The following is a 16,020-nucleotide window of genomic DNA, read 5'->3' on the forward strand; positions in this document are numbered from 1 at the left end:
GTTTGTCTAGGGGCTGAGTGTGGTTGTTCATGCTTATAGTCCCAGCTACTGAGGAGGCTGAAGTGGGAGGATCACTTGAGTCTAGAAGTTCAAGACCAGCCTGGGGAACATAGCAAGACCCCACCGCTACAAAAATAAAAACAAAATTAAAAATTAGTGGGGTGGTGCCATGTTCCTGTAGTCCCAGCCACTTGAGAGGCTGAAGTGGGATGAACGCTTGCGCCCAGGAATTCCAGGTTGCATTGAGCCATAATTGTGCCACTTCACTCCAGGCTGGGTGCAGAGTGAGAATTTGTCTGTAAAAAATAAATGATTTAAATATATTTCTTATTCATTTCCTTAAATGAGTAATTGAAAGAGATTTCTCTACTAAGTTAAATAGCTGTTAGCTATAAGTATATATAGCCACATACATAAGTACTGTATGCAGCCATTGTCTGTAAGTAATAGAACCCACCACTAACATGAATTTAAAACATAGAGTTATTTATTGTTTATTAGACAAAAATTCTGGAGTTGATCCAGGGTTGGTTCAGAGGCTCTTTGAAGCCATCAAAGCTGTAGGCTTAGGCACCAGACTTTTTCTGTCTTTCTTTACTGCCACCCTCCTATGCTGGTGATGTCTCTTCTTGTGGCTACAGAATGATTGCTGAAGCTGTGAGCATTACATCCCAGTAGGACAGCATTTTAAGCAGGAAGGAAGTAGGTGAGAGCCAAAGTGCTTTCTCCTTGCATACCATTTATTCTCTCTCTCTCATGCAGGCCTCCAGAAGGTTTGTGTATCAGTGTTCAAAATGGGGCTGTATTCCTACCCCTAAGCCAATTACTGGCAAATGGGACTAATTAGATATCTCACAATTTATTGGGCCCATCAGCCATCCCAACAATATCAGAGTTCTGTTGGTCAAGAGAATGGGGCAGGACTGTAGGGAGGGCAACCATAATAGTGCTTGCTATAGTTGCAAAGATTTATAGACACTTAACTCATATTTCAGTGACCAATTAAGTAATTACTTTGTACATGTAATGCCTCTCTATAAACAATACTCTAATTTTTCTACAGAATATTCCTCCCTCAAGTCTTTACCATGATAGATTTTTTTTCTAATTGTACTTTAGGTTCTGGGGTACATGTGCAGATCATGCAGGATTGTTGAATAGGTGCACACATGGCAATGTGGTTTGCTACCTCCATTCCCTGGTCATCCACATCTGGCTTTTCTCCCCATGTTATCCCTCCCTGACCTCCCCAACCCCTGCCATTCCTCCCTTGGGCAACCCCCAAACAGATCCCAGTATGTGATGCTCCCCTCCCTGTGTCCATGTGTTCTCATTGTTCAACACCCACCTATGAGTGAGAACATGCGGTGTTTGATTTTCTGTTCTTGTGTCAGTTTGCTGAGAATGATGGTTTCCAGATTCATCTGTGTCCCTACAAAGGACACAAACTCATCGTTTTTTATGGTTGCATAGTATTCCATGGTGTATATGTGCCACATTTTCCTTGTCTAGTCTATTGTTGATGGGCATTTGGGTTGGTTCTAGGTCTTTGCTATTGTAAACAGTGCCGCTATGAACATACGTGTGCGTGTCTTTATAATAGAATGATTTATAATCTTTTGTGTATATACCCAGTAATGGGGTTGCTGGGTCAAATGGAATTTCTATTTCTAGGTCCTTGAGGAAGCGCCACACTGTCTTCCACAATGGTTGAACTAGTTTACACTCCCACCAACAGTGTAAAAGTGTTTCTGTTTATCCACATCCTTTCCAGCATCCTTTGTCTCCAGATTTTTTAATGATCGCCATTCTAACTGGTGTGAGATGGTATATCAATGTGGTTTTGATTTGCATTTCTCTAATGACCAGTGATGATGAGCATTTTTTTATATGTTTGTTGGCCTCATATATGTCTTCTTTTGAGAAGTATCTTTTCCTATCCTTCTCCCACTTTTGGATGGGTTTGTTTGTTATTTCTTGTAAATCTGTTTTAGTTCTCCAAAGATTCTGGATATTAGCCCTTTGTCAGATGGGTAGATTGCAAAATTTTTTTCCCATTCTGTTGGTTGCTGGTTCGCTCTAATGATTGTTTCTTTTGCTGTACAGAAGCTCTGGAGTTTACATAGATACCATTTGTCTATTTGGCTTTTGTTGCCAATGCTTTTGGTGTTTTAGTCATGAAGTCCTTGCCTATGCCTATGTCCTGAATGGTTTTGACTAGGTTTTCTTCTAAGGTTTTTATGGTGTTAGGTCTTATGTTTAAGTCTTTAATCCATCTGGAGTTAATTTTAGTGTAAGGCCTCAGGAAGGGGTCCAGTTTCTGCTTTCTGCACACTGCTAGCCAGTTTTCCCAACACCATGTATTAAACATGAAATACTTTCCCCATTGCTTGCTTTTGTTAGGTTTGTCAAAGATCAGATGGTTGTTTATGTATGGCATTGTCTCTAAGGCCTCTCTTCTGTTCCATTGATCTATATCTCTATTTTGGTACCAGTACTATGGTGTTTTGATGACTGTAGCCTTTGAAACCAGGTAGCGTGATGCCTCCAGCTTTGTGTTTTTTGCTTAGGATTGTTTTGGCTATGTGGGTTCTCTTTTAGTTCCAAATGAAGTTTAAGGTGTTTTTTTCCAGTTCTGTGAAGAAGGTCATTGGTAGCTTGATGGAGATAGCATTGAATCTATAAATTGCTTTGGGAAGTATGGCCATTTTCACAATATTGATTCTTCCTGACAATGATCATGGAATGTTTCTCTATTTGTGTCTTCTCTTATTTCCTTGAGCAATGGTTTGTAGTTCTCCTTGAAGAGGTCCTTTACATCTTTTGTTACTTGTATTCCTAGGTATTTTATTCTCTCTGCAGCAATTGTGAACGGGAGTTTGCTCATGATTTGGCCCTCTGTTAGTCTGTTATTTGTGTATAGAAATGCTTGTAATTTCTGCACATTGATTTTGTATCCTGAGACTTTGCTGAACTTGTTTATCCGTTTAAGCAGATTTTTTGCTGAGATGATAGGGTCTTCTAAATATACAATCATGTTGTCTGCAAATAGACAATTTGACCTCCTCTTTTCCTAATTGAATACCTTTATTTTTTTTCTTGCCTTCCTCTTTTCCTAATTGAATATCCTTTGTTTTTTTTCTTGCCTAATTATTCTGGCTAGAACTTCCAATACTATATTGAATAGGAGTGGTGACAGAGGGCATCCTTGTCTAGTGCCAGATTTCAAAGGGATTGCTTCCAGTTTTTGCCCATTCAGTATGATATTGGCTGTAGGTTTGTCGTAAATAGCTTTTATTATTTTGAGATATGTTCCTTCGATACCTAGTTTATTGAGAGTTTTTATCATAAAGGGCTGTTGAATTTTGTAGTTTTAACAACATGGAGAAACTACTTGTAATAACATCAAGTTAAAATTACCTCTACTGGGAAAATGAGACTTGATATTTCCCACGTTGGTCTATTACATATAACAGGCTACTGTGAGAACTAGCGCATCAGCCGGAAAACAAAACAAAACAAACCTCCCTGTGTATTAGTCCATTTTCATGCTGCTGATAAAGACATACCCAAGGCTGGGCAATTTACAAAAGAAGAGGTTTAATTGGACTTACAGTTCCACATGGCTAGGGAGGCCTCTCAACCATGGTGGATGGCAAGGAGGAACAAGTCACATCTTATGTAGATGGCGGCAGGCAAAGAGAGAGGTTGTGCAGGCAAACTCCCATTTTTAAAGCCATTAGATCTGTGAGACTTATTATTGTGAGAACAGCCTGGGAAAGATCTGCTTTCATAATTCAATTACCTCCCACTGGGTCCCTCCCACAACACATCAGAATTATGGGAGCTACAAGATGGAATTTGTGGGGGACACAGAGCCAAACCAGATCACCCTGAAAAATATTTTTGAAGTGGCACCATCATTATTTCTAAATAAATAGCAAACACTTAGCACTTTCCTGCCAGTGTAATTCCTTATATTAATTTGGGACAAATGTGTGGTAGAAGATATGGTGATTAAAATCAATTTGTTCTATTCTCCTGTAGGAGTCTATTCTAGAGCATCCTTGTCATCCTGTGGTGGTCCAAACATATGACAGTTCATATTCATGCTGGAAGTACACACTTCTGGGAATGGGGATCAATATGTCCCAAAAGGGGACAAAACTCTGTCAAGGTCTCCTCTATCCCTTTCCTAGATATCCACCAATTGGAGAAGAAGCTCATTATTGCATCGTTTGCAGCTTGACACTCATGGAAAGAAAATCACTAAAAGGGAGGGCCACTACATTGAAAGATGATGTGTTCATGGTTGTGTTCTTTGTTCTAGTTATTCTATCTGGTTATGTATAGTAAATGAGTCACATAACTGATTCAAAGGGTATGAAGCAGGAAGTTTAGCCTGGGCTTCTTGGTCTGAATCAGTTTCCAATCTTGTTTAATTTTATCACAAGGGGCAACCACCATGTGCCCGGCTCTGTGCAAAGCACCATTTGATTTCTCATCCAGGTATTGTTCTCTGTGGTCACATTCCTTGGGTTGAGGACTCCACAAGGTGAGGCAATGGTATCGGTAGGATTAGGGCGCAAAATCAATGTACTTAACACAGACACTAAGCTTTCTTTACAATAACATCAAATGAAGAGCTGACTTTGGACACAAGCAAAAGATAATCATGGGTTTGAAATTATCCATTTCATTATGATGGTGCAGAAGCAATGCAGAAGATGCACCTGCAATTCTCCTGAATTTTCAGAAAGTGATTTCTATCTTAAGAACTACATACAAAGAAAGCAGAGGTATCAGCAGTTTTTCACATGACTCCTGGGCTTTCAAAAGTTCCTAACTGGCATTTGTAAAGGGTCTTATTAGCTGGAAAATATTTGAGCATACTGGTTTGGCTATTACCACTTTAATAAAAGCCTGTAATTGTTACTTAAACCATGCAATTATATAGTAAAAATATTGTGCTTTTCTTTCAAAATTCATTTTATTCAGGCCATATCTGTTGTCAAACAGAAACTTAAGCTTTAAAAAAGTGTGATTTATTGTTTAGACCCTTATACAAAGTACATCCAAGGAAAAATGGTACAGAGGCAGGTCCTTATGAAGGTGGTGAACCCAACCAGCTCTGAAGAGTTCACAGGCACATTGTTCACTACCATTAACCTGACCCAGATACCAACTTACTCATTGGTCTCAGTTCAAATTTTTTTGAGAGAGAGAAAATATGGTTGCTCTCCTTGAGTGAGGTGCATCTGTTTGGCCTAATTAGTTGAGGCCAAGGTGGTGAGGACAGTTGAGCAAACATGGCCACTTAGGTGCAGGTGTTAGGTATGGCTGGTAGAAGGAAGTTCTTTCAGAAGATGTATGCGCAGATGCAATGACTGACAACTCTATTTTAATGTAGCATAAAAAAATGCATTTGACACCAAAATATTTCTGAGAAAAATCCAATTATTATTAAATGAACATGAGTGGATACAGTAATGCAAAATAACTGAACTTTGACCTTTGTGCTGTCACAGTGATTTAATTGCCTGGCATAGTATTATCTAAGACCGATATAAATCTTTCAAATTATTCTTCCTTAAATATAAACATTCATATAAATTCTTTCTATATTTATTATGCTACCAAGTAATTATGCATTTCATCCATTTTGATCTGTTAGGGTTCCACAGTTTTGCTTTCAAAGTCTGCAAAAGAAAAAGAAATGAAAAGATATAACTATTTCCAAAATATGTTAGTAGCATATGTTTTTATTAGCTTTTTTGTTTACTTGATTCCTGTATTCATGATTCAATAGCTGAGAAAGTACATGTGTGAGAGGGATTCTATGGGGAAATAAAGCCATGAGATCATAGTTAGATATTTTCATATAGCAAAACTAATTGTGGCCTCTTCCCTGGCCATAAGCTATTTTTACGTGCTCTCTCCTGGTACCTTGCTTTTCATTCCAAATCGTGTATGCAGCTATGCTGTCAGCTCCATTCCTGCTCTTGGCTTTGCTGCTCCTCTATGCACCAATTCTAATTCCCCATGATTAGCCCCATTCCTAAGTCTGTCATACTATACATTTCAGAATGAAAGGTGTACGGGATTTTTTTCATTTTATTAGACATTTAAATAAAAGTGTGGGGACTTAGGGGAATATCCTGACTGATCAACCACAAAGAAACCTACATCAGCTTTGTTTTCAACTCAGTTATATATATGGGAAATCTGGACATGCAGATTGCTTGTGTCAATTTCCTTACTTATTCATTTTGAGGGAAGGATTAGGTTCTCATAGCTTTGGTTGCAAAAGTGGGAAGCAGGCCAGATGCAGTGGCTCACACCTGTAATTCTAGCATTTTGGGAGACCAAAGTAGGTGGTCACTTGGGCCCAGGAGATTGAGACCAGCCTGGGCAACACTATGAGACCCTAGCTCTACAAAAATTTTAAATATTAGTTGGGTGTGAAGGCTGAGTTGGGAGGATCACAAGTCTAGGAGGTTGAGGTTGCAGTGAGCTGTCACTGTGCCACTGCACTAGAGCCTGGGCAACAGAGCAGAGCCTGTCTTAAAAAAAAAAAAAAAAAGAAATGGGAAGCTAGGATCCCAGAGAGTAAGCAACCAAGGCTGGGTCCCTGCAGAATGTGGGAAAGGGAGGCGGTATGACAAGAATAGTATTGCAAATAAACATGATCCTCTACTACCCAGTTCCATTTGCAGAATAAGAAAATACTAGTTAATGTTTTGTCTACCACCTACCATTTAGGAACTCAAGACTCTGTGGCTTTTCAGAGGTGGTTTGAGGACTCAGATTTTGAAAATCTGCTGCTGCAAATAGAGTTAAAAGAATAGTTTTAGTATGTAAAGCACAATAATTTTTGCAGTTATTTTTGTTTACTTCTATCTTGTTCCCTCATCTGAAATTTCTCTGAATGCACTGCTCTCCTAGCAGTTGCAAGATGCTAGACCACTATTATATAAAGTCACAACCAACGATGATGGCTTATCCATGTCCTGAGTGGACAATATGAACAAGCAGATGTTCAGTCAACTGCTCAGTGTGGCATCTTTCTACCAACCTCCCTATGAAGCCTCCTCCCCTGGCCCCATAAACCACTGGGCAGCTTCTCAATGCTTGTTAGCTTCCTTCTATATAGTTTCAGGCGAAGCCATAAAAATGGAAACATACTAAATTATTATTATTATTTTATTTTTTTGAGACAGAGTCTCACCCTGTCACCCAGGCTGGAGTGCAGTGGTGTGATCTCAGCTCACTGTAGCCTCCACCTCCTGGTTCAGGCAAATCTCTTGCCCCAGCCTCCCAAGTAGCTGGGACTACAGGTGCACACCACTATGCCTGGCTAATTTTTTTTTTTTTTTGTATTTTTAGTTGAAATGGGGTTTCGCCATGTTGGCCAGGCTGTTCTCAAACTCCTGACCTTGTAATCCACCCACCTCAGCCTCCCATAGTGCTGGGATTACAGGCGTGAGCCACTATGCCCGGCCCTAAATTATTATTTTGTTAATATATGGTTTGTATAGGCAGCTTTAGAAAAAATACAATCCTCTACATAAATATTTGCAAGCACTCACATTATATGTATACAGTTGACCCTTGAATGATGTGGATGTTAGGGGCACCATTCCCCTGTGTAATCAATAATCTACACATAACTTTTGACTCCCCCAAAGCTTAACTAATAGCTTACTGTTGACCACAAGTCTTGCTGATAACAGTTGATTAACATATATTTTGTATGTTATATGTATCATATACTGTATTCTAACAATAAAGTAAGCTAGAAAAAAGAAAATGTTACTACAAAAGTCATAGGGAAAAGAAAATATATTTACTACTCATTAAGTGGAAATGGGTCATCATAAAGCTCTTTATCCTCATTTTCTTTATGTTGACTAGGCTGGGGAGGAGCAGCAGGAAGAGGAGGCATTGGTCTTGCTGTCTTAGGAATGGTAGAGGTGGAAGAAAATCTACATAATAAGTGGACCTGCACAGTTCAAACCATGCTGTTCAAGGGTCAACAGCATAAACATATACATGTGTGTGTATATGTGTAATATATTATGTATTACATATATGATGAGCTATATATATGCATAATGAGACAAAAAGTTCCCAGATTTTCCCTGTTAAGGAGAATTCTAACTTGGCTCTATCAGTCTCTTCCTCTCACCTGTCTTCCAAGGAAGATGCTGTCTTGCCATATTGATTATTTTGGGCTTTGTAATAAAGAATTGGGAAGAAAAGGAGGAGACAAAAGGGACTGGAGCTGAAGTTAGAGTATTTTGGGAGAGTTTGAGGTGAGTATGACAAAGAAGCAGTTTTAGTATTTTTAAAAATATTGACATTTTGTGTGCCCATTTCAAAGTATTTGTGAAGCATATGAAAAGAAGCAGTTATTTAAAACTTGCTTTGGTTGCTAGACCATACATTATTCTCTAACAACTGGACAATATGAGTCATGACTATTAGCAGTATAGACATTGTTTATAACCCCACTGACTTACTGTCTGATGTAATTAGATCTTGTTCTTCATCAGGGACCAGATCTTTATGTTCTGAAATCAAAATTAAATAAAACATGCTGGATTTAGACTACAACCAACAACCTGACTAGGTCATAAGATGTTCTAAGTCAATGGTTTTCAAGCTTCAGTGACTATGAAGGCACTATGTGCCATAATAAAAGGCACATTTTACATTATAGTCCAGTGTGTGCCTTTGTGTACATATTAATGGAACAAAAATTACTTGAAATAATACTTATCCTTTTCTAATTGTGATGGTTAATACTGAGTGCCAACTTGACTGGATTGAAGGATGCAAAATATTGATCCTGGGTGTGTCTGTGAGGGTTTTGCCAAAGGAGATTAACATTTGAGTCAGTGGGTTGGGGAAGACACACCCACCCTTAATCTGGTGGGCACAATCTAATCAGCTGCGAGCAAATATAAAGTGGGCAGAAAAATGTGAAAAGGTGAGACTTGCCTAGCCTCCTAGCCTACATCTTCTCCTGTGCTAGATGCTTGCAGACAGCCTATTGTGGGACCCTGTGATCATGTAAGTTAATAAACTCCCCTTTATATACATATATGTATCCTGTTAGTTCTGTCCCTCTAGGGAACCTTGACTAATACAGATTTTGGTACCAGGAGTGGTTCTAGAGAAACAGAATATTAAGGATGGAGTTTCTTTCATTGGTTTTGAGGTATCTGGAGTTGGCTGCTTAGTATGATTATACCTCAACCTACTAAGTACTCTAATAGCATGGAGAAAACTGATAGCCCTGGGTATGAACTGCTTAGAGTTATGCAAAATAAATGCATCTGACACTCCTGATTCATGACAGGCAGCGAGTTTAGTGACTATACATAATGCCTTTGACTATATGTGGTGAACAAAGAAACATAATGAAGCTGCTTAGTTGCTCCTAAGTTCAGTGGACAATGTGGCAAAAGAAAATGATGAACTCAGGGATTCTGTCTCCTGACTTCAGAAGCAGATACTGAGCCTCAAATCTGTGAAGATTGCCCTGAATGACAGTCTTATCTCCTGTAGAGAAAGAGCTGAAATTATAGAAAAACAGACACAAGCTCTTATGTGTCTGAGTGGCTGACCTGCAACAAAAGGTGCATGCCTTACCAGGTGTCTACTGTTAAAGTGAGGGCATTGATTGGAAGAGAATGGGAACTTGCAACTTGGAATGGGGATGTGTGGGAGGACCCCGATGAAGCTGGGGACGCTGAGTTTGTAAACTCTGATAAACCATTTTTGCCAGAAGGAACAGCTTTCCCATACCCAGTAGTGGCAACATTCCCTTCCCTGCCCATGCTGCCATTGGCCTTTCCACCTTTGTCTGCGGAGATAAACCCTGTACTGCCTGAGGCAACATTGATGGTCTTTCTGAGGCAGTTGCCAGGCAAAATAATGTTGATTCTCCTCAGGAGTCGCCCCCAACGCCTCTGTTTGCTTCTATACCTATAACTAAGTCCCAGCAGGCCCCTAGAGGTGAGGTTCAGATATGATCCATGAGGAAGTGAGCTACACTCAAAAAGAACTGCTTGAGTTCTCTAATTTATTTAAACAGAAATCTGGAGAACAGTCATGGGAATGGAGATTAAGGGTATGGGATAATGGTGGAAGTTGGATTAGATGAATTTATTGACTTGGGTCCACTAAGTAGGGACTCTGTATTTAATGTTGCAGCTCAGGGAGTTAAAAAAAAGGTTCTAATAGTTTATTTGCTTGGTTAGCTAAAATATGGATTAGAAGATGGCGCACTGTGAGCGAGCTGGAAATGCCTGATCTCCATTGATTTAATGGAAGGGATCCAAAGGCTTAGGGAGATTAGGATGGTGGAGTGGATTAGTCACTTTAGACGTATTCATCCCAGCTGGGAGGGTCCAGAAGATATACCCTTGACAAATGCCTTGCGAAATAGATTTGTGAGGGTAGCACCTGAATCTTTGAAGATCCCTGTAGTTGCTCTTCTCTGTATGTCAGATCTAACAGTGGGAACCACAGCCACTCAACTACAAAACTTAAATACATTGGGAATAACTGGATCCCGAGGTGGCAGGGGCCAACTGGTGGCAATTAACCAACTTTCAGAGGCAAGATGGGTGTAGCTATCGTTATGGGCAGCAGAGACAAACAGCAATCAGAATAGTCTGACTCGTGTAGAGCTCTAGCATTGGCTAATTGAACACGATGTTCCTAGATGTGAAACTGATAGGAAGCCTACTGCATTTCTACTTGATTTATAAAGCATAAATCGTCTGGGTCTAATGAACAAAAGACTCATTTGAATTATAAAACAGAGAATCATGGACCTCAATCAATTTCTAGATTTGAGTCCATTTACAGACCCTGAACCCCTTGAATGAAGGGGAGACCGGACCCCCTTGAGGAAGGACCCCACTACATTACCAACAATTTATGCAGTGAATCTTTCTCCCATCCTTCCCCAAGGAGACCTCTGGCCTTTTACCAGGGTAATGTGCACTGGGGAAAGGGAAATAATTGGACATTTCAGGGACTACTGCACACCGGCTCTGAGCTGACATTGATTCCAGGGGACCCAAAACATCATTGCGGTCTTCCAGTTAAAGTAGGGGCCTATGGAGGTCAGGTAATTAATGGAGTTTTAGCTCAGATCTGACTTACAGTGGGTCCAATAGGTCACTGGACTCATCCTGTGGTCATTTCCCCAGTGCCAGAATGCATAATTGGCATAGACATACTTAGTCACTGGCGGAATCCCCACAATGGCTCCCTGACTGGTAGGGTGAGGGCTATTATGGTAGGAAAGGCCAAATGGAAGCCAGAAGAGCTTTCTCTACTAGAAAAATAGTAAGTCAAAAATAATATCGTATCCCTGGAGGGATTGCAGAGATTAGTGCCACTATCAAGGACTTGAAAGACGAAGGGGTGGTGATTCCCACCACATGTAAGTTAATACTTACACTCCTTTTTATATATATGGATCTATATATCCTATTAGTTCTGTCCCTTAAGGGAACCCTGACTAATACACTGATCTAGTCCTACTTACCCTTTTCTTGTTTTCTTACTTGCTGTTTGTTCTTTCTATACTATTCTAGTTCATCGGGGGGAAAAAAATCTGGTCTCCTTACTCTTATCAATTTCATTCTATTTCAATGAGAAAAATTTTAGTGATTAAATTGATTTCATTGATCACTGTATTTTTTTACAATCCACCTAAGTTATGGAAATGTTTCCCAAAATATGGAAAACACTATAATTGGATATATTTGATTCCTATGCTTATTCAACAAACAATCTCCTTACATCAACCCATTTTCTCTCTTTTATTATGACTAAAGTTCTTTCATCTGCATAAGCTTATTATTTATCTGGGTAGGGGTCTAAGAACCTAAACTGTAATTAGCCACTGAAACTGTTCTGATGTGAGTAGTCTCCGGAATACACATTCTACAATTTGGCTTTTCTTCCCCCACCCTCGAAAGCTGCCATCTCCTTCTTCATGACAGATCTTACAGTTTTTCTCACTTGTCACAAGGGCCTTGGTGCCCTCAGATTTGAAGTGTTGCTTAATGCCAACTAGGCCAAATGCAATAATCGTGCTGCCACTCAGATATTTAGAGAGACACTGTCTAGGTGGGACTGAGTTCACCACGCTTGTGAGGACAGTGATTTGGGCTGTTGATAGTCCCCTATAGGGCTCACATTACAGCTGGATTAATTCTCTAAGCCTGACACCATCTATTTTGTGCTTTGTCCTGAAGACTAAGCTCTGATTTTTTGTTTTGCTCAAATTCCTTTCTAAAGAGAAGTCATGCCCTACAAACAATAAATTCTCATCAGATGTGTTTTATTTAATCCTTTATATCGTCACTTACCTTCCAATCTGACTCTGCCATAACAAGGAATCAAATCAAAATGTTTTACTCTAAAATATATTTCATTGCAGTACCTTGAAATTGCCCTGCAAAATCTCTTGTGGGAAAAATCCACATTCGATAGAGAATCCCCTCTCTCCTTTGTTTTCCTTCCTTCCTTGGAAGATCCAGGAGATAATCTAAGAGCCAGGCACCCTTTTAAGTCTGATACAAAACAATTTACAACCTGCTCTCTCTGAAGTCTGCTATCTGAGTGCTTCCTCTGTATGACAAAACTTGGTCTCCACAATCCTTTATCTCAACCTGAACATTCCTTTCTATCAATCCCAGGTCTTTAGACAAATTCAACCAATTGTCTGTGGGAAAATGTTTAAATTTACCTATAGCATGGAGACCCCCCACCAGCTTTGACTTGTCCCACCTTCCTGAACAAAACCAATGTATTTCTTAAATGTATATGACTGATGGCTCATGCCTTCCTAAAATATATAAACCCACGCTGTACCTCGACCACCTTGGGCATGTGTTCTCAGGACCTCCTGAGGGCTGTGTCATGGGCCATGGTCACTCATATTTGGCTCAGAATAAATGTCTTAAAATATCACAGAGTTTGACTCTTTTCATCAACAATTGTGTCATCTGCCATCCACCAGTCATACTGCTAACTAGCCACTCAGCCAAACAACAGATGGCCCCTACCTACCTTTCCAGCCTCATCCATCCTATGCATCTGGAAGACACTGTATTCAGAAGATATGCACATTGATGTACATAAGATCTCTAGACATTTTTCATATTGCATGACTGAACTGACTCAGTTTCTGAAGAAATGCCCATTTTTTAGATCTCTGGCCATCTTATATCCCAATAGATTTCAAGATATAATTAAATTTTTTCCTTTATACAAGGCTTTCTCCTTTTCATGTGAGGGTTTTTTGTTTGTTTGTTTTTGACACAGGCTTGCTCTGTCATTAGGCTGTAGTGCAGTGGTGCGACCTTGGCTCACTGCAACCTCCGCCTCCCGGGTTCAAGCAATTCTCCTGCCTCAGCCTCCCAAGTAGCTGGGATTACAGGCACATGCCACCATGCCCAGCTAATTTTTGTGTTTTTAGTAGAGATGGAGTTTCACCATATTGACCAGGATAGCCTCGTTCTCTTGACCTCATGATCCACCCGCTTCAGCCTCCCAAAGTGCTGGTGTTAGAGAGGCATGAGCCATGGTGCCCGGCCCTCATGTAAATTTTTAGACTACTTATTATGTACTTTCCTTCCTTTTCATCTATCTTGCCTCATTATATGAAACCATTTAATTCATGGTGTGTCTTGGGATTTACCTTTTCAAATTCTCATGGGCCCTTTCCCCAGTGAGTGGGGCCGTCATTTCCTTATTGTGGCCCCAGTGTCTCTCACAGCATCCAGCAGATAGACGGTGCTTAGTGAATATCTGGTATTTTTCTCCAAAGATTTAAACAGATTTTAAATATAATCCTATTTTTAAATATAGGATAACTTGACTCCCACTTTATAGTTGGTGGGTGATCAAATTTCTTTCTTTGAAATGTAGTGTTAACTCTTGAATAAAAAGGGCATTTGAAAACATTGAGTGTAAGTATACCTACCATCTGAGATCTGTCCTTCCTGGCTGTCGTCTGTGATGAGTAAGGAGATCCTTTTATCTTTTTTATGTAGTTCAGTTTCTAAAATCAGGAAAGTCAGTATTGCATTAATTGAAGAGATTAAACAAACCTCACACAAGAATAATCTCATTGATATGTTAGTAAGCAGAGATCTCCACACTTTGAGAGGGTGGGAATCTCTGATTATTTTCAATTCTCTGATTTTGGAATACCTGGAAGAGTGTTTCCTTATGAGGGCAAGAGCCAAAGATGACAAAGTTAAGATCAATCAAATACACACACGCACACCCCTCGACCTTTGTTCTTTGTTAATACACAGCATAAAATCAAGTCTTTTTTTTTTTTTCTCACAAAACTGTTTATAATACAAGTATATTTGGGACAGTTAGGACTATCTGTAAGTCAATAGAGTCAGTTTTGGAATGACTGCTTTGTAGCCCACTCCCATGAAAGGAACTTGAAGCTCTATTCTGCCTAGTGTGGGAAGCACACAGAGGGCCTCTGAATTCTGAGAATAAAAGAATCTGAGGTAAATCAAATGCGCACTGGACTTCTATATATCCCTCTGTGCCTGCACCTTCACTTCCTGCATCCTCTGGGCTTTGGTTTGGCCCACTCCTGGTGACTTGGCCAACAGCCAGAACCTCCTCTGAACTCCCAAACCCCACACTTCCTCCCCCACTTCCCCTACTTTGACCTCACTCAGCCCTCTCTGGTTTGGACCAATGGCCCTCTCTGTTTATTTTGATCAGTTAGTCCATTCTGAAAGGCAGCAACTGTTTTAATTGGTTGGGATCTGTACCCATCCTGGTTGTTAAATAGTTTCAATATCCTCCTTGTTTGGACTCTTTTATTTTATTTTTTTTAGACAGAGTCTCACTCTGTCACCCAGGCTGAGGTACAGTAGTGTGATCTTGGCTCACTGCAACCTCTGCCTCCCTGGTTCAAGTGATTCTCCTGCCTTAGCCTCCCGAGTAGCTGAAACTATAGGCGTGTGCCACCATGCCCAGCTAATTTATTTTATTTTATTTCTATTTATTACTTCCTTCCTTAACCATCCTAGACCCCCAAAGTCTATTACTTCATCTGCTTTCTTGCAATGACCTTCAATTTCTTTGCCTCATCTTCTTCCTTCCCAAATGCTAAGTGAACTGGACTCATTTTCCACTCTTATGTTCAATGTGGATAACCAAAGTCACCTTAGCTATGAGGGTCTGGATTGGATAAAGAAGGAAGTAATAAATAGAAATAAAATCCAGCTACTTGGGAGGCTGAGGCAGGAGAATTGCTTGAACCTGGGAGATAGAGGTTGCAGTGAGCCAAGATCGTGCCACTGCACTCTAGCCTGGGCGACAGAGTGAGACTCCATCTCAAAAAAAAAATAGTAATAATTTTTAAAAATAGAAAAAAGCTTATAAAAGGGCATAAATGATATAAAGAAAAAGGATATAAAGAAAAAATATTTTTGTATAGCTGTACAAGGTGTTTGTGTTTTAAGCTAAGTGCTAACAGAAAAGAGTTTTTAAAAACATAAAACTTATAAAGTAAAAAAAAATACAGTGAGCTAAGGTTAATTTGTTATTGAAGAAAGAAAAAAAATTTTAAATAAATTCAGTGTAGCCTAAGAGCATGGTGTTTATCAGTCTACAGTAGTATACAGTAATGTTCTAGGGGTCCACCACCACGCACAGCTAATTTTTTGTGTTTTTAGTAGAGACAGGGTTTCGCCATGTTGGCCAAGATGGTCTCAAACTCCTGACCTCATGATCTGCCCGCCTCAGCCTCCCAAAGTGCTGGATTACAGGCATGAGCCACCATACCCAGCCTAAAAATTACTTTTTTCTTTGTAATTTTTTTTTGGTTAAAAACGAAAACACAAACACATACATTATTAGCCTAGGCCTACACAGGGTCAGGATCATCAGAACATCACAAGGTGGAAGGAATTGCTTAACCCCATTATGTTATGGAACCACTGTGGGATT

General features: G+C 39.8%; 1 protein-coding gene across 2 annotated transcripts; it reads right to left on the reverse strand.

Moving 5' to 3' along the window:
* Positions 1–5,023: 5,023 nt before the first annotated feature.
* Positions 5,024–14,666, reverse strand: LOC108310144 (putative malate dehydrogenase 1B). Of its 2 annotated transcripts, XM_037741499.1 has the most exons (4): positions 14,018–14,666; positions 8,523–8,573; positions 6,756–6,824; positions 5,024–5,699 (listed from the first exon to the last, which is right to left on the reverse strand). In XM_037741499.1, the coding sequence occupies exons 1-4, from the start codon at positions 14,163–14,165 to the stop codon at positions 5,671–5,673; spliced, it is 297 nt and encodes a 98-aa protein (XP_037597427.1). In that variant the 5' UTR covers positions 14,166–14,666; the 3' UTR covers positions 5,024–5,670. The 2 variants fall into 2 exon arrangements, with proteins under 2 accessions (XP_037597427.1, XP_017392396.1); XM_017536907.2 differs by lacking the exon at positions 8,523–8,573.
* Positions 14,667–16,020: the final 1,354 nt, after the last annotated feature.

Source organism: Cebus imitator, unplaced genomic scaffold (genome assembly GCF_001604975.1).
Source record: "Cebus imitator isolate Cc_AM_T3 unplaced genomic scaffold, Cebus_imitator-1.0 Scaffold101, whole genome shotgun sequence".
NCBI classification, from domain to species: Eukaryota; Metazoa; Chordata; class Mammalia; order Primates; family Cebidae; genus Cebus; species Cebus imitator.